Consider the following 19,426-nt stretch of genomic DNA (forward strand, 5'->3'; position numbering starts at 1 on the left):
AGATGAAGATCTTCATTCTGATTTGTTGAACACAAGAAAAGCACTGCTGGATTGGGCCAAAGGCCCATCCAGTTCAGTATCCTGCCTCATGCAGTGGCCCACCCTGTGCATCTGGGAAACGCACAAGAAGGGGAAAGAGGGCAACTGCTCCCTCCCAATAGTGTTCCTTAGCACCTGGTGTTCAAGGGCATGCCATCCAAAACAATGGCTAGTAGTCATTTATAGCCCTATCCTTCATGAATTTGTCTAATCCTCTTTTAAAACCGTCCAGATTTGTGGCCATCACCACATCTGGTGGCAGTGAATTCCATAGTTTAGCTACACATTGTGTAAAGAAGTACTTCCTTTTGTCTGTCCTGAATCTCCCAGAATGTAGACCCTGGGTTCTAATATGAGGGGGTGGGGAGGGAGGGAGGGAGCGGTCTCTTAAGCACTTGACCCACACCATGCATAATCTTTTACACCTCTGTCATGCTCCCCTCACCTACCTTTTTTCTAAATTAAAAAGGCTCACACATTTTCTCACAGGGCTGGTTCCTTCTCATGAAGATCAGGCCAAACTGCACTTTATATAAATGGGCAGGATTCCTTATTCATGGAATGAGGCTTTCACACCCTCTCTTCTGTCCTGCAGCTTGCAGCATCTCACAAAAAGCTGACTATGTCCTGTCTCATTCCACAGCCCACAAGGTTTGGCAGGTAAGGCAGCACCATGGACAGCTCCATGAGACATGTTGACCCAACAGCAGGCAAAGATAGACTGTGCTCTTGAATACCTCTGAGCTCAGTCTGCACCTGCGGAGCTTTGCCTTCCCGCTGGAGAGCAGCAGTCTTAAAGTGGTAGCCCTCTGCCCTGGAGTCTGGCACTCCTCCTCCTCTCCAGTTGATCCTTCCTCACCTGTCACCAGCAGTGATGTACAGATATTGGAGAGGGTGATGGAAGGGGAGGAGCTGTCTCAGGATCCGAGGGTGTCACTTTGGAGGGCTCAGGTTCTATGAGTGCTGTCTTGGTGGGCTTCCTTTCTGGAGCCCTCACAGCCTCTGGACTACTGTCAGGGCCTGGGTCTGGTGCTGTTCTTACTTCTTTAGAGTTAGATTCTGAGTCACTAGTTAGGGTTGGGTTCATGAAAGGTTTTGAGGATTGAAAGACCCTCAGAAATTATAGGAACATTGGAAGCTGCCATATACCAAGTCAGACCCTTGGTCCATCTAGCTCAAGTTTTGTCTACACAGTCTGGCAGTGGCTTCTCCAAAGTTACAGACAGGTCTCTCTCCCAGCCCTACCTTGGAGATACCAGGGAGGGAATTTGGAACTTTCTGTATGCATGCATGCAGATGCTCTTCCCAGAGCAGCCCCATCCCCTAAGGGGAATATCTTACAGTGCTCATACATGTAGTCTCCCATTCAAATGTAATCAGGGCAGATCCTGCTTAGCAATGGGGACAATTCATGCTTGCTACCACAAGACCAGCTCTCCTACACAATTGTGTGGAGTATAGTACACAGGACTGTTGGTGGAGATGGGAGATAACAGAAAGAGGCTGTTTGGCTCTGCATGTTTATTTTATTTTTTAGCTATATAGCAGGTGCAGGCAAGGATGCATTTCCACTTGCATGTTTTGGAAAGGGTAAGGTTCACATTATTCCCACACATTTCAGGATTATGGTGCACAAGAACCCCAAACTTATAGAACAAAGCTCAGCACTTACTGTAATGTGTACTTTGGCCCATAACTAAAATGATTAATAATAACCTTCTCTGAAAAGCGAGGTGTTAATAAACAAACAAACGGTGTGGGAATAATGTGGCCCCTACCCTCTCCAGAATATGCAAGTGGGAAAACATCCTTGCCACTAGTAAGCAAAGACAGCTGTATGCAGACTTGCACAGACCTTCAGTGGATCATTTGCTAGACTAAAACCTAAGTTTGGATCCTACCTCTGCCATGGTCTCACTGGATTTAGACAATGGAGCTATTCACATGACCCTGCGGGAGGTTGGTGGATGGGAAGGCAGGGTTCAACCTTCCGTCCCGCAGACAATCACTTTTAGCCCCTGCGGCATGCAAGCTGTGCACCCACATGACCTGTGCTGCCAGGAGCAGCATGGAAGACTAATTTGTGCTACTCCCAGCAGTGCAGATCTATTGAGGCCAGGACTCTTTATCTTGGCCTCCAAGTATCCCACAGTGCACTGCATGCTGAGCAAGGAGCACTGGGGATCCCCCCCCCCAGCCTAGAGTGCCTGTCTCTGTGTCAGCTACGGGCACACAATCAGCTATTGATATACTATGCCAGCAGCCGGGCTTCAGCACTGGGTCTGGCGCCATGGGGCCACCGGGATCAGCGTAGATCTTGGTGGTTCTCATGGGCAGCCAAGCTCATGAGAACAGCCTCTTTGGCTTCAGTTTCAACCTATGAAGGCTTTGTTTTACAGGGATTGCTCTGAACTGATTGTGAAGACCACAGACATTGGCATATGGAAGTAGTTTTAGAATTGTATGAAAGGGGAAAGTCCACCAAATGCAACTTCTCCCATCACTGCAAGACTGTGATAGGTAAAGTTACTCTGGCTGAAATTATGTTTTCTAGGCAAATGTTGGACTTGGGAGAGGAGGAAACTTGGAATCTGGGCTCAGCATCCCCACAACATGCAAAATACTGAATAGGAGTCTGCTGTGAGGTTTTTTAACCACTAGATGGCAATACTGCTCCAAACAAATAAATCAGTTGGTATATGTTCTTAATGTTTGCATGGAAATAGTTTCACTTTTGTTCTCTATTCCAGGAGGAAAAAAAATTCTGGAGAACCCACTTTTCCTCAGGTTCATCATACTGGAAACATCTTGGATGCTTGGCACTGAGACATTTTGGAGATGTCTTAGAAATGATTGAACAGCCAAGGCTAAAGCACAATTTTTCTCAGATTTTACCCTGCAACAATAACAGAATAGTTACACTATGAAATAAAATACCCCACATGACAGCTATATGTATCTCTACAAATTGGTTTAGGTTGGATGGTGTGAATGCACCAGAAAAAGTTGGCTGCCTGCACATGCAGGTAAGCAATAAGCCATATGGCCTAATGGACAGAGTGATGGGCATGGCTCAGCAAGACCTGGGTTTGAATTGCTGCTCACTTGGTGATCTTGGGCCAGTGTCCTTTAGGTTTTATGATCTACATGTACATCACAAAGCAACCTTCATAAGTCTAGAACTGGTCTGTTACTGGATGGGAGATAAGCTCCCTGAAGAAAAGACAGGATATAAATATAATGCAAAAAATAAAGAGAGCAGCATAGAATGCAGATGTTGGCTTAGTTTTCAGTGAATTAGTAAACTTTGCCTGGGCTATACCACTACACTCTGCAGGTGGACACTCACATGACTGAATGTTCCTCCATATAAGAAGTTCCCTCTGCACAGAATACTGGATGTCAGAGAGAAGCGTTCTAGGATAGCCTTCTCTCTCTCTCTCTCTCTCTCTCTCTCCATCCATCCATTTAACATATTTATATACCACTCAAAACACTTAGCTTTGGTCAGTTGCAATAAAAAAATACAAATAAAAACAATTAAAATGTTAAAACTTTAAAATGATTTAAAATTTAACACAATGTTACATAGAAACATAGGAAGCTGCCATATACTGAGTCGGGCCATTGGTCCATCTAGCTCAGTATTGTCTACACAGACTGGCAGCAGCTTCTCCAAAGTTGCAGGCAGGAGTTTCTCTCAGTTCTATCTTGGAGATGCCAGGGAGGGAACTTGGTACCTTCTGTATGCAAGCATTCAGATGCTCTTTGCATAGCGACCCTCTCCCCTAAGGAGAATATCTTGCAGTGCTCACACATTTCCCATTCAAATGCAAACCAGAGCAGACTCTGCTTAGTAAAGGGGACAACTGATGCTTGCTAGACCAGCTCTCCATATTAAAGCTCTCTCAGACCATGTTAAAAGAAGACATTCTAGTCTTCTATACAGACTACTTTTTGTATAAAGGAACATTCAGTCAGGAGAGCCATCTCCAATAATCTAAAGGGCTACTGCTGAGACACAGGTCTTTCGCCTCAGTAAAAGGATTCAGCCATGAGTGGCCAAGCTGAGGTTCTCCAGCAGTTATTGAACTACAACTCCCATCATTCCCAGAAATTATAGGGGTTGCAGCCCAATAGCAGGTAAGGATGTGCAAACCGGCTTGGCATTGAGCCAGTTTGGTTTGATGGTCCGGAGTCAAACCGAACCAACCCCCGTTCAGTCCGACCCCGGACCAAACACCCCCAACTGTGGTTTTCTGACTTTTTCTTTTCTTTTTCTTTCTTCTTTTAAATTTTTTTTAAATGTCACTTACCCCCTCTGGCAGGGCGGTCTGCGGAAGTTTCCCATCCCCCCCTGCCAGCCTTCCTTGCAGCCCAAACTGGCCATTCAGCCAGCTCTTCCCCCTCCAGCACGGCAGCCATTTTGGAGACCGCCGCACCTGTGCAATAGGCCTGGGCGTGGCCTGGGTAACGCAGAGGCCTATTGTAGGTGCAGCAGCTTCCAAAATGGCCACTGCTCCAGAGGGAGAAGCCTGAATGGGCCGAAGAGGCTGCAAGGAAGGTTGGTGGGGGAGGGGGAACCTCCGCAGACCGCCCACCCCCACCTCCAGCAACTCCACTGGAGGGGGTAAGTTACACACACACACACACACACACACACACACACACACACACACACACGTCTGTGTGTGTTTGTAAGACCAGCCGGTTCCGTGCACATCCCTAATAGCAGCTGGAGAACTATATGGCTGTTCCATATTGCAAAAGAAAGGTCCCATTGCTAACACCTATGAGAATGTGGATGAGTCCTTGCTCTCTTTCATTGCCCCTTTCCCACAACCTTCGTATTATTGTGCATTATTCATATTATTGCGCATTGCGTATTATTCCCTAAGTGTTGATAAGTTCTGGGGAGAGTGCTACCCAGATTCTGGTGGCCGTTGGAGGAGAGCTCACTGAAGGCTCCTGGTGTCCTTTGCAAGATTTGGGTTTGTTTTTGTTTGTTTGTTTGTTTTAAAATTGTACAGGTGGAGCCAAACATTATACACCTCTTTCATGCAGCAAGGGCACTGCCTTATAGGTCTGTGATATTGGAACTATCGGAAGCCCTGATGGTGCCATTCCCTCCCTCCACCATGGGAAGGCATCAGATCATGGGGCAATGACCCCAGGTAGTAAGTACATTGGTGGGAGGGGGGTTCTTTAAATCCAGACCCAGCACTGGCATGGAAAAGGCTGGTGGGTGGGGACAGTGCTGGTAGCATCCATGAGGAGGGTAAGAAATCATGCAGGGGAGGCTGGGAATGAACTTGGAGATGCCTTGAGAACCCCTGGGAGAAATTACAGTCCCCAGGCTGTACCCAGTCCCCATACCCGTGCTTCTTCCCAACCTCCCCTGCGTAACTCCTTGCCCTCACAACAGACACTTCTAGCATTCTCCTCCCCATGCCAGTCCTGTGTTGGAATTTAAAGGTAAACCCCACCACCACCACTGTACTACCTGGGGCAATTGCCCCATGATAGCTGCCTCTACATGGTGGAGGGAGGGATAATGCTAAGAGCCCAGCCCTACTGCCTTATATCCCCAGAGCTTGATGTCTCTCTCATTCAGTCTGTCTCACTCAGAAACTGTAGAACTGCGCTCTCTCTCTCTCTCTCTCTCTCTCTCTCTCTCTCTCTCTCTCACACACACACACACCCTCCCTCCCTCCCTCCCTCCCTCCTTTATGTCAGCTCCTCACCTAAGCTGGGGTTGGAGCATCCCTTCCAGCATTGGTGTCTTTCCCCCATTCCAGACTATCTGTACATCTCCCAACCATTAAACTCCTACTTAAAAACAAAACAAAAAACTGGCTTCCTGGGCTATTGGCCAGGAATCTCCTGAGCAAAGAATTACAATATATTATGCAATCCTTGATTTTAAAATAAAACATATATAAAGCATCAAGATGTGTCCCCTGGATCTGCTAGAGGCCTCATTCACCCGTGTTCTGGTTAATAAGATCCTGTTGGACAACACCAAAAGCAATTGACCACTGAATATTCAGAAGTATTCGTCTATTCTTCTAAAAGACTGATGGGTTCTGAGGAAGGCAACAAAGTTGGTGAGGAGTCTGGAAGACAAAATCTATAAGGAGCAGTTGAAGGAGCTGGGTGGCACTGGCTACCATGGAGCACGTGGGAACAAGTGTCTTCAGGCCCCTGTGACCCCATGCCTCACCTCTGGGAGGCCACCAGATGCTCATCGATCCCTGCTCTATCTGCGCCTGTAGCCATGATGGGCACACCTCCCTTTTGCAGCTTTCACTTGCTGCTTTGTTCACATGCTGTTGGGGCTGGGTCAGGTGCATTCTTTCTCTGCTCAGAGCAGAGAACCCAAGCCAGCCCAAATGGCATATGAACAAAGCACCAAGTGAAAGCAGCAAAAGGGCAGTGTCTTACGATTGGTGGCCATGCCGCCTTGCAGATGATGTCATACTACGGGGTTGTGACCATGTGCACTTGCATGCACTCACAGCAACACAGGGGAGGGGGCTGCCAGTTTTAAGAGCTGGTCCGGCGGCTGCCAGTGAGCTCCCTACACTCCTGTTCCAACTCTAACATTCTAGGATTCTATCACCCTATGGACTAGCTTTGGCTATCACAGTGCAATCCATAACGGTTAACTTTCACCTCTGCAGTTGTGTTGACCTTGCTCTGTTTCCAAGGACTCTTCATCTCACACTGAACTAGAGCATATTTGTGCCAGCCTCTGCAGTTCCTCTGGTCCAAAAGGTCTATAGTATTCTGCATAAGTGAGCCAGAGCAGTCCTCTTTTCCCTACCAAATGGTTCCTATCATAACTAACCTCCTAGGAGAGGAGAGCTGGTCTTAGGAGAGGATTGCTGGTCTTAGGAGAAGAGAGCTGGTCTTGTGGTAGCAAGCATGACTTCTCCCCTAGCTAAGCAGGGTCTGCCCTGGTTGCATCTGAATGGGAGACTAGAAGTGTGAGCACTGTAAGATATTCCCCTCAAGGGATGGAGCTGCCCTGGGAAGAGCAGAAGGTTCCAAGTTCCCTCCCTGGCTTCTCCAAGATAGGGCTGAGAGAAATTCCTGCCTGCAACCTTGGAGAAGCTGCAGCCAGTCTGTGTAGACAAGACTGAGCTAAATAAACCAATGGTCTGACACAGTATATGGCAGCTTCCTATGTTCCTATGTAACTTCTTCTGTGCATAGTAGATTATGCCACAGCAGGCAGGGCAGTCATAGGGACATAATTGCCAACAGCTGCTTTTGCAGAATGAGCAGTGCTGGGATCCACTGCTGCTGCTGCTGCTCCTATTACTACTACTGGTCCCTCCCAGCCCTGGCCCTGAGCAGAGCCAAGAATGCATGAGACCCATCCCTGTGTGTCAGAAGAAAGAACATTAGTTCAAAACAGAGAGTCTTGAGTCCATTTCCTGCTGCAGGGAATCCATGCTGTGTTCTCCAGCATACAGTATGCAAAGTGTCTACAGGACTGTATCATGTACAAAAGAAAGCACACATTATTAACTCCTCCTTGCTAGCTTATTAAACCAGGTTAATGGCTGTTTTATAGCACAAAAGAGGGGCAAAGTTGCTGGAGCATATCAATGAATTACGGGCAATGTCTCTGAAGAGAAAGAAGCTATAACTAAGTCCAACTGCTTTGGACAAAACAGATGCTCTCTAGCATGCTGTGGTTTATCAATAGAAGGTGTTTCTTTGCCGGCCCTATAGTGAGAGCACAGTTGGGAGATACATTTATTCTCGACTCTGGGACTGTCACATAATCAGTGAGATGAATGCAACAAAGCATCGCACACAGGCTGCTACTGAGCTATCCACTGTACAGCTGGGGGGGAAATGGTGCACAGCACTATAGCAGTGTCACTAACAAACACCACTGCACCTCCTTCTCATCCTACAGAGAGAACCAATTTGCTTTGGTTGCCTGGCTGTTTTATATATCACATAAGAAATAATGAGGAATGCAGCAGGAAGACGGCTAATTTGAAAACTGGGAGATCTCACTGGATTATAATTTGATAACTGGAGTTAATGTTGGTAGGGAGACTGGAATTCCCATTAATTGTGTGAAGAAGTCCTTTTCTTTTGTCTGTCTTGAACTTACTGCCAATCAATCAGCAGCATATCAGGCAAAATTGGGCCTGGTTCCACTATTGCAAAGCATCAGTGTGCCATAGCTTGCAAGTACTCTTCAACCAACTGACAGAGGCTGAAAAGGCCGCTTATACCAGTTCCCAGTGTCCCAAGAATGTAGTTTGGGCCACATCATTGTCATGATCTATAGACAAATTTTGTTGATGTTTATTAGAACAATAGTGCACAGTCTCAAAGAAGTTATGTGAAAAGGTCATTCAGTATCTGATGAGAACAGACCTGAATATACACAGGAAGCCATCTCTCTATCAGCTACAGCAAAATCTAACCACCATAATCAAGATACAACATTCTATCTGGCTTTTATAGACTTTGCAAGAACTCTTCTGAGCACTGTGGGATGTTTAAAACAAAATGCTGCATGTAATGAACCCAAAAGTAAAATGTGACTAGATAATACATGTAAGTACTACCATTAAGCAGGAAGCAGAAGTAAATCAAGGCATACAACATGTCAAAGAGAAGCTAACCAAGTAGGCAAATTCCAAATCTAAAGACATTTTTGGGCTACTTCAAACAACCACGAGCACACAACCACACAACCACTGTAACTGGGGGAAATGCCAATAATATGTTGAGAACCATACAAACCCACCCAAGTCCAGTTCGCAAGATTCTCTGTCCAACTTCCTCCCAACTTCCTCTGCCCAGCTCCCATTACCAGGATTCAAAGTTGGACAGAGAATCTTGGTGCAATGGTGATGGAGAATCTTGGGAACCAGACTTGGGCAGGTTTGGACATCATGTCCACTGGGAATACACTCTCTTGATTCCAAACACATCCCCAATGTTTTCCCCATGTATAGACTTGCTGGTGGTCATGTGCAGCCACCCGCTCCAAGAATTTTATGTTATTTTTATTTATTTATTGCATTTTTGTACTGCCCATTATAAAATCTCATAATGCAATTTAGAAGAAGAACATACAGTTAAGAGAAGCCCTGCTGGATTGGACCAAAGATCCATCCAGGCTGATATTCTTCCGATAGAAGTTACCCAGATACTTCTGAGAAACTTACAAGCAGTGATATCATACAAGCAGTGGCTTGTCGCTGGCATCTGTTGTTCTGAAGATCACTGTTGTGGAGCTTATATTTAACTATCATGAATAATCGCATTAAAAGAGCCATCATCCATGAATTTGTTGAATCCTCTTTTAAAGCTATCTAAAGTCAGCCATCACTATGTTCTGTGGCAGTGAAATCCAGAAGTTACGTTGCAATCCTATGCATGTTTCCTTGAAAGCCAGTCCAACTGTATCCAGCGGGTCTTCCTCCCTAGTCAGTGTGTTGTTGTGTTATGTGTTGCATGAAGAAATCATTTGTCCTAAGCTAATCAATTTTATTGGGTGACCCCAGGTTCTATTATATGAGAGGGAGAATTTTCTCTCTCTATCCAACATCTCCATATCATTTCACAATTCATAAACCTTTTCTGCCCTTCGTTGTTTATAATATTAACTGGCACAATCCAGTGGGAACTTGGCTTTTGTAAGCTGCAAATGAATTGAGTTTCTGCAAGAGCATGGCTGGTTTCAAAAGAAATTTCCTGTACATCCCAAAATCCTGTTCCTGCTACTGCTACAAAGGTGGGGATATGAGCACAACATGGATGGAGAGAAGGGAGCAAGATCACATTTGCCACCCCAGCCTCTCAAAGGCATGCATTCCCCTGCACCCTTGAACAAAGCCTAAACGACTATAATTTGTAGAGAGTCTCTGTGCAACGGGGATCCTGCATTGCAAAAGATTCCCAATTGCATGTACAGAGCCCATGTGTGCAAGTTGTATAGTTTGTGCATAGACTATTCAAAGGTTTGGGGTGAATGCCTAGATGCCTAGATGAGGTGGGACTAGCAGATGTGACCCTGCTGCCCCATCCATGTGTTCATATTCCCAGATAGGTTGCATAAACACAAGGAAAGATTATTTCTGTTCAAAAATAGGAAGTAAAAGGATTGCTGCATGGAAGTCTTGATGAACTGTGGCCCAAGCATGTTTGGGTCCATCCAGTAAGTGGAAAGGCCAAAATTATGGAAACATGGAGCAGACAAAGAGTAGCTTCATACGTAACAGGGGCAAGTAAGGGGCCACCAACAGCTGGTTGCTGGTGAGCACATGTATGAGCCACAAGTAATGTGCATTTTGTTATAGCTGAACCTGATACCTGCAACCAAGATTTGAAGTTAGGTAGCAGATGTCAGGTGGTGGAGGAAAGAGCTGCTTGGTCACCCAACATTTCCAAGTTGTTCAGACATGACAGAACATGTGGAACATGCAGTATGTGCAGGGAGCACTTGCTCACTGGAAAACAGTGGTGGGTGGCACCTTATTTGCCACCTGCTAGCTGAGCAGAGAGAATGGTGATTCTCTTATATTTAGCAGGGAGAGAACAACTGGCCCTATCCAACCCTAGCACAGCATCCCTCCAGTGGCTGTTGTTGGTATTTGCCTTACATTTCTTTTTCGATTGTGAGCCCTTTGGGGACAGGAGACCATCTTATTTCTGTATTTATTTTTCTATGTAAGCTACTTTGAGAACTATGGTTGAAGAGCAGTATATTATTATTATTAGACATGAAGCTGCCCAAAGTGTACACCAGACTATAAAGGTAATGACATTGACACTTTGTGCCAGTCAGGCACAATTCCCATTGCAGAAGTAATGTAAGAGCCTAGGTTCTGTCTCTGCTATGGGACCAGAAATGCCAAACTGCTTGAAGACTTAACACATTCCCTTTGTTGGGACTCCGACCCAAGGGCTTCTGGGGATTGTGTTGAACAGTACTTTGCTTTCGCGAGAGTGAGGCAGCAAACATCCTTTTATTCTCATCTTCCCCGTAAACTCCCCTTTTGGAATCAAAAAAAGAATGTGCTTTGCTTCTCTCAATCAATATTATCCATTAAGATCCGTGTCTAACAGCACAGAGTCCAAATGAATCACTGAATGAGCTGCTTCCTTCTCTCTTAAACACTCTGAAAGAGTAAATGCGCTGCTAAAAGGAGCCATTTGATATCTCAGCTCTATCTAGCTCAACAAAGGGTAGCTCCTTCAGATGAAATATGGAAACAAAATTGCCTGTTGTTTTGACAGGGACAAAAAGCAAAGAGAAGCACATCTTCATTTTTCAGCTGAATTAATACTATAGGGCCTCACACTCATGGGTGTCAAATACAACAGGTCAAATTAAATCTGTAGAGCTGAATCAAATAGCTGAGAATCCAAGTTGAACTCCACATAAATAAATCATAGCTCAAATTTCAACACAGTTAAATCTAAATACTTAGATTTAAAATCTGATACTTAGATTTTAGATTTAAAGCCAGTTTAGTTCATTGAAGTTGGGGTGCCAATGAACATTCTGTATTGGACCATAGGTCCCTCACAATTCAACAGTACCATCTCCATCAGTGGGGAGTGAGTCTTAGGGGCTATTCTGAAGACCAACAAAAATCGGGCTAGCAGAGGCTAGCCCGATTTTTGTTGGTCGTCAGAACCACCGGGCTCGCAGCTGAGCCTGGTGGTTCTGGAGCGGCTAACCCGTTCAAGAACCCCTGGCAAAAAGCAGGTTTGTGGTGCGAGCGCTCCTGCAAACCTGCTTTTTGTGATCGTGAGTAGCCATGGCACGCCTTTGCATCATGCCTACTCATGAGTAGACCCCCAGTCGGGAGGCTTAAAAGCAGCGTCCTGGCTCGGGGGTCTGCCCAGTATGCCCTGCGTGCTCGCGCAGGGCATACTGGGGCTTCCGGGGGCCACGCGGCCCCCGAGCTCCCCAGCCCCCGCCGGCTCCGGCTCAGAGCTGGCCATCGTGTGGGCAGCCGATCTGGCCGCCCAGGGCTCCCTTCCCGCTCACCAGACAAAACCGGGTTTCACTGATCGTGAGACCCGGTCCTTACTGTAGCGAGCAAGCATTTATCTTACATTTATTTATTTATTTATTCATTCATTCATTCATTCATTCATTCATTCATTCATTCATTCATTTATTTTCATTTCATTTCATTTCTATACCGTCCCATCCAGACAGCTCTGGGTGGTGCACAATAACAATTAAAAAAACCCACAAATTGGTCATTCTCACAATGATCAATACAAACTGATCTTGAAAACAGTTAAAAACTATTAACAATTAAAACATTTTAAACAGTTAAAAAACCCTGGAAGGCCAGGCCAAACAGATAGGTTTTAAGGGCTCTCTTGAAGGCCAACAATGAACTCATGCTACAGATTTCTGATGGGAGTGCATTCCACAGCCTATTGCCTCTTTGCTAATTTGCATCATTTATTTGAATCACATGTCGTCATCTCATTTGAATGGGTGACTACATGTGAGCACTGTCTGCGGCAAGATATTCCCCTTAGGGGATGGGGTGTAGCTCAGTGGTAGTGCATCTACTTGCATACAGATGGTCCCAGGTTCAATCCCTGGCATCTCCTGCCTGAAACTTTGGAGAGCCGCTGCCAGTTAGCGTAGACAATACTAAGCTAGATGGACCAATGATCTGACTTGGCATAAAGCCATTCCTATGTTCCAGCAATGGTCCACTAAAAAAGTGTAGGGGCAGGGAGTGGGGTAGGGTGTATTTTTAAAAGTTCAAAATGTGATGTGTTAGGGGTCAGTGTGATATCACAAAGACACAGGTTAGAGCCAGTGTGGTATAGTGGTTAGTGTTGGACTAGGACCAGGGAGACCTGAGTTCAAATCCCCATGCAGCCATGAACTTCACTGGGTGATTCTGGGCCAGTCACTTAGCCTAACCTACTTCACAAGATTCTCGTGAGGATAAACATAACCATGGAGGAAGAGTAGTGTCCATGGAGGAAGAGTAGTGTCCATGGTTAGGTTTATCCTCACAAGAACCCTGTGAAGTAGGTTAGGCTAAGTGACTGGCCCAGAATCACCCAGTGAAGTTCATGGCTGCATGGGGATTTGAACTCAGGTCTCCCCGGTCCTAGTCCAGCACTAACCACTATACCACACTGGCTCTAACCTGTGTCTTTGTGATATCACACTGACCCCTAACACATCACATTTTGAACTTTTAAAAATACATCCTACCCCACTCCCTGCCCCAGGATATACATGTGGAAATTAAATAAATAAAATAAAATTAAGCAAATGCAGGATCCTTTACCATGTCCTTTAACGGGTGAACTGTGGTCAAAGGCAGGGCTGGATTAAGATCACTATCGCTTTAGACGACACTTGTAGTTTTGCATCTGTGGGAGCTTGATTCTAATGTAAACTAAACAGCAGTCATATTGGGATCCCCCCATGGATTGGGACTACTGTGGTAAGGGGTAAGGTTAACGCCTTCCTAGATTAAAAGGGTGGGGAATTACCAAAGATGCTGAATGTTTATTATTCAGTTCTTTATTCAGTTGGGCCATTCCCACAATCAGGCAGGTGGGTGAGGGGTGGGAAGCTGCTCAAACTCACTTTCCCCCCAGTTGAGCACATAGATCCTGCTGGGAGCACTTAATGGGCTCCTAGATGATCCACAACACACCATGCAGCATGGCTCTCCAGAGGCTGCCTCTAGATATCTCACGATGTCCAGAGCATGGTGCATTGGAAGGATTCCCCATCAGATGGGCACTCTAGGCTCCCATCTCTGTGTCTCTTTGAGCTACAATCCTGGCAGTTGGGTTAAGGGAGTGCTTTCTTCCTTAACCTCAGCTAAGAGCCAAGCTTGGGAGTATGGTTAGGAGGCGCGGGAGCTCTGGGTTCTGTGCCAGGTTCTGTGCTGGTGCTCCACATGAGCAGCCTATGCCAGGCTAGACTGCCCTAGCTTGGACTAGGCTGCATGTGGGAACAGCCTCAATGTCAGTCAAACACTGGATAGACACAAATATGAGAATACAGATATTCCTGCTGATGTGGGATGCAATGCCCAAAGAAAAATGTTGCATATAGAATTGCCTCTGAGGAAAGCCCTCAAGCTCAAAACATGTAAGGCAATATTTGAATAAATACTTGATTAATATCCATTCAGCATTTTTGAGGAAAACCCTTCCCCCCATTTTTATCTTGGCCTTTAAAGCCTCCATAGCCCATTATGACCATGACTGATGGAGGGGGCAGTACTGATTTGTTACCAGACCTGCTCCAGAGTGCTGGCTAGTCACTCCAACTGGGCTTCTGGCTTAGCATGCTGAATTAGCTTGGCTAGAGGGAGCAGTTTGGCTTCAGTATCAAATTTGTGTAGGTTTTGGTAATTGGAAATGAAGAGGAGGCAGAAATGTGATTCAACAGATTTATTTAGGATAAATGGGGGTACAGAAAGGCAATGGTAAGTTAGGCAAGGAAATAAAATCTTAACTGATAGTATCAGCAAGAACCTTATTGAAGGTAATTTATCTTAGGGTCCAAATTGCAGGTTAAGGCTTGCTGTAGGAAATGCTTAAAGGCAGGAGTAGAGGGAAGAAAAGGGGGCGAGGTGACTCAGAGATGCAGGAGGTTACTTTTACCTGTCCTTAGTCCGGTGGTGCATTCGGTACCCTGGCGGGTTAGTGCCCTGGCAGGTTTTCTCACAGGAAAAAGGCAGAAAAGCAGGGAAAAGAAAGGGTGAAGAGTGATTGGCTAGCATTCGAATGCTTGAGAGCCAGCAGGGTAAAGATCTATACAGACTCTGAGGCCATGTGGCTTGGCCAGGGATACTTATACTCCAAAACATGCCTGGAAGCAATTTCCAATCCATGCTCCCTCTCCGTAGGAGTGTAAACTTGAATAAAACAATAACATTCATAATTGCATGAACTGGCCCATCTTGGGTATGACTTGCCAAACAAAAGGCAAGGGTAGCTTGTGGAAGTGTATGTGTAAATGTGAATAGCTGGGCTTGAGGCTTACCTTGAGATGGAGATGTCATTCCAGGTGTAAATATAAATATAAATATAAATATAAATATAAATATAAATATAAATATAAATATAAATATATGAATGAATATGATTTTAATGGGCTGCCTCAGTTCTGGGCACTGACAGCCAATTAAGGGATTGATGACAGGTTGGGAAATGCTCTTATCTGAGTTGCGGCAGAGAGTGTTGGTCATTCTATCTCTCTTGCGAAAAGGGAGTATTCTCTGCCCTTGAGGAGTACCTTTTGAATTAGGTCTACTTGCTGGCCCGTAGCTGTCGTTTGAGATAAAGAGAGAAAGGCTGGGGATGGCCCTTTGAAGTATTAGCTATTGTGATCTCAGGCGCCCTACCCCATAATTTGCTAATGCCAAGTGCCCAGAAGTGAGTCTTTACAAAATAGTAGGCATGTGAAGAGTTCATGATCCCATGAACTGATGTGTCCAAAATTGAGGCTGTGAGCCCACAATTCCAGTTGTACAGCGGGGTGCTTTCTGTATCACCACAAAATAGAGCTGTTCTGGCAAAAAATGCCATTGACTAAAGAAAAACAAAGCTAGCCAGTTATAATGCTTTAAAAGTCACATGTAGTTTTGCAGCAACAAATATGCATCTTCTATGTATCTTCACCTCCCTTCAGTGTGCCGTAGCCTGGAGCAAAATACAGCCTCAGACAATTGCAGCATGAGATGATCTTTTATAACAATGAATGGAGCTTTATTTTTTTTCTAACTGAGAGAATTGTTTTACTGCTAGAAGGGCATTTTTACACATTTGCATGCATTTGAGATGCTGCAGATAGAAAGCTCTTCGTTAGGCAAGCTTGTAAGTATGCACCATGGGAGTCCGCACAGCACACAGCAATCTGCAGACTCTGGCTTTGCTTTCTTTCTTTGCCAACCCAAGAGTTTGCATCTGCTTTAGCAGCAACTGAATGTGCTACTGAATTGTGATTTGTATTCTGTATCCACTCAGAACTGCACTATTAGGCACTTTCTTGGTCAATATTATATTTTTCTAACAATCAGTGCATTTCATCTGTGAATTTCACTGCCATTATACTCATTAAAATTTTTAACAGAGTTTCTGTACACTAAAATGAAGTTGAGATAGTGTATGGTATTACAGGAATACTACTAAACTATAAGGTTGTTCACTCGACCACTTGGGCTGGGCTTGGGGAGGCTGTGGGGAAGGCAGGATCCTACCTAGCTCCCACCCCAACCAATCTTTTCAGCTTCAGGTGCCACCACTCGTGTGCCCACATGAGTTGTGCTGTGGAGAGCGATGTATCGATCCAGAGCCTGGGGGAAGGACACCCAGCCTCCAGATATCCCACAATACACTGCATGAGCATTGGAAATTCCTGAGACTGTGGCCACTCCTTTCCCCTCCCGCCTCTATGATATTAATGGCTGATGACAGTCAGAAAGGAGCTGCCAGCAGCCCATGTGCCCACATAACTGGGCAATGAGGTAGAAGGGCACATGTGTACCCTCCTACCTCACTTTTAGCCTGAGTAGAAAATCCAGCCTACCCAGTGGAGGAGCACTGGGATCAGGCTCGATCCCAGCAATTCGCACAACCAAGCCTACCCAGGTTTGGCAATGTTAGCCTGGGTAGGGCTGATTGTAAGAATGGCTATGTCTTGAGGTTTCATACCCTCCCAATATTTCACTGATGGAAATAGGAAAACCATATATACTTGAAATATCCCTCTTCTTACACCATAGATTGCCATCTCCACTTACACACTGCTGTAGGCTCTTCTTCATTTATTACACAGTACGGCTATTCTCACGGCCCACAGAAACCGGGTTAAGGGAGCCCAGCCCAGTTTCTGCGGGTCGTGTGCTGCAACGGGAACTGCACAGCTCCTGGCAGCAAGCCCGTGTAATCCCCCCCCACACACCTTTAAATGAGGTTAATGGAGTTCGCTAATCCCATGTGTCACCACAGTACAGCTCCATGGCGACTAACGAGGAGACCCCCGAAGGGGAGGCAACAAGTCTCCTGGTGTTGGGGGGCTCCCCAGAATGGACCACACATTCTGGGACTTCTGGGGGCCAGGAGGCCCCCGATCCCTGCCACTCCAACCAGCTCTGTGAGAGAGCCGATAATCTTGTGGGCAGCCCATCTGGCTGCCCAGGGCTAGCTGCCTGATTGTCTGAGGGGAGAGCAGGTCAAGCCCGCTCTCACCACCAAACCCCTTAAGGCTCTCCACACTGCTCGTGTGGAGATCTTCACTGTATTCATTTCCTCTCAAGCAGCATGTCCTGCACTGACTTGTAAAGCAGGGTGTCTTAGTAAACCAACAGTAACAACTTACAATGGTTCTGCCTAGTAGAGCTGTGCATGGCGCTCATCAGTGGGATGGGATTGATCTGTTCGTGCAGGGCCCCTGGATCACACTGGGCCAGTACCTTGGTATCGGCTTGATACATGAAGCAGGGAGATGGGGGGAGGAGGCTTATCTTTTCTGAAGATCCAGCGTTCCCTGAAGCAAGCAGCTGCCCAAAAGGCAACTGCAGTGGCAACAATTCAAACTGCTGCCTTTCCCTACATCTTCTCACCCCAGTATTCATGATGGCAGAGGCGCTCTTAGGACCTCCCTTCATGATGGCAGGAGCATGTGGTGTGCCTGCTGAGTAGTGCCAGGCATCAAGACAGAGCACCAAAGCGTGAGATGGATGGGGTGGGCAGGGATGGGCTCCGAAGGAGAAAGAGAATGCTCTCTTTCCATAGAGAAAATAAATGGGTGCAAAGGGGAGAGGAGGTGGGGCTGTGCTGGGCACTGAAAGGTCAAGAGAGCTAGGAGGACAGAAGTGGGCTGGTTGATGGAGTGCCGAGGGCTGACGATGGAGTGCTATAGGGATGAGGTGCACTGTAGGGAGGGGGAGCAAGCTAGTCTGTAAATCAAGGCTTAGGAGAGGAAGCTCCTCTGCTCATTCCATGGATAAGGGAGCTGAAGCCGCTGAGCTGCACTCGAGGCACTAGTCTACTAGGATATTTACATATTATTATTATTATTATTGATGTTGTTTACACAGTCAGACAGGTGTTATTAACTGGTTTGTTTTATCCAGACATCGAGTCCTTCCCAAGGACCTGGGATGGCTGAATTTTATTGTCAATGTTGTTGCTGTTGATATAGATATTGTCGCAGAATATACGCTGTTCCTAGTAATGTTGCTTTTTATAATTGGCCGATGGTGATTTCTGTGCTCTTCAAGTGGTTTTGGAATTGCACCCAGGGTGCCAATTACCACTGGGATTATTTTGGTCTTTTTCTGCCACAGCCTTTCAATTTCAATTTATAGATCTTTGTATTTTGTGATTTTTTCTATTTCTTTTTCTTCTATTCTGCTATGTCGGATTATTTTAACTTGTTTTTCTTTCTTCTTGACTACAGTTATATCTGGTGTATTGTGAGGCAGATGTTTGTCTGTTTGTAGTCGGAAGTCCCATAATATTTTTGCATCTTCATTTCCTACAACGTTTTCAATTTTATGGTCCCACCAATCTTTAGCTACAGGTAACTTGTATTTTTTGCAGATGTTCCAGTGTATCATCCCTGCTCTCTTGTCATGCCTTTGTTTGTAGTCAGTCTGTGTGATCTTTTTACAACAGCTGATTAGGTGGTCCACTGTTTCATCTGCTTTTTTACAAAGGCGGCACTTGCTGTTTGTGGTTGACTTTTCTACTTTTGCTCTTATTGCATTTGTTCTTAGTGCCTGTTCTTGTGCAGCCAGTATTAAACCCTCTGTTTCTTTCTTCAAGTTGCCATTCTTAAGCCATTGCCAGGTCTTGGTGATGTCTGATTTTTCACTTATATTGTGCAAATATTGACCTTATTTCTCCATTTTTCTGCTCGGTTCTTGACTTGTTCTTTCTTGTAGACCTGCTTTGTTTCTTTGGTGTTGAATAGTTTCTCGTTGTTGAGCATTTGAAGTGCACCTTCTTCACTGTCCTTGATATATTCTTCAAGGCCTCTTTTCTCCTCCTGTACTGTTTGATGGACTTGCAGCATTCCTCTTCCACCTGAGCTACGAGGGAGGTATAGCCTATCTACATCACTGTGGGGGTGTAGTGCATGATTGATGGTCATTATTTTCCTGGTCTTACGATCTAGCATCTCTAGCTCTGCCTAGGTCCAGTCTATTATTCCTGCAGTGTATCTGATAACAGGTATAGCCCAGGTGTTTATGGCTTGTGTGGTGTTCCCGCCATTGAGTTTGCACTTGAGGAGTTTTCGACTCTCCTGATGTATTCACTTCCAATTTTTCTTTTAACTTCAGTGTGTGCGATGTTATCCGCCTGGAGAATGCCCAAGTATTTG

At 45.6% G+C, this 19,426-nt stretch overlaps 1 protein-coding gene across 1 annotated transcript in view; it reads right to left on the reverse strand.

The window, feature by feature from the left end:
• Window positions 1-4,458, reverse strand: part of LOC128351561 (uncharacterized) — a 39,512-nt gene extending 35,054 nt beyond the window's left edge. The window contains exon 1 of the mRNA XM_053311230.1: window positions 4,356-4,458. Within this exon, the coding sequence (XP_053167205.1) occupies window positions 4,356-4,429 (74 nt within the window). The 5' untranslated portion in view covers window positions 4,430-4,458. The remainder of the gene's footprint in view (window positions 1-4,355) is intronic.
• Between the last annotated feature and the right edge of the window lie 14,968 nt (window positions 4,459-19,426).

The sequence above is a fragment of the Hemicordylus capensis genome, chromosome 3 (genome assembly GCF_027244095.1).
Source record: "Hemicordylus capensis ecotype Gifberg chromosome 3, rHemCap1.1.pri, whole genome shotgun sequence".
Taxonomy (NCBI): domain Eukaryota; kingdom Metazoa; phylum Chordata; class Lepidosauria; order Squamata; family Cordylidae; genus Hemicordylus; species Hemicordylus capensis.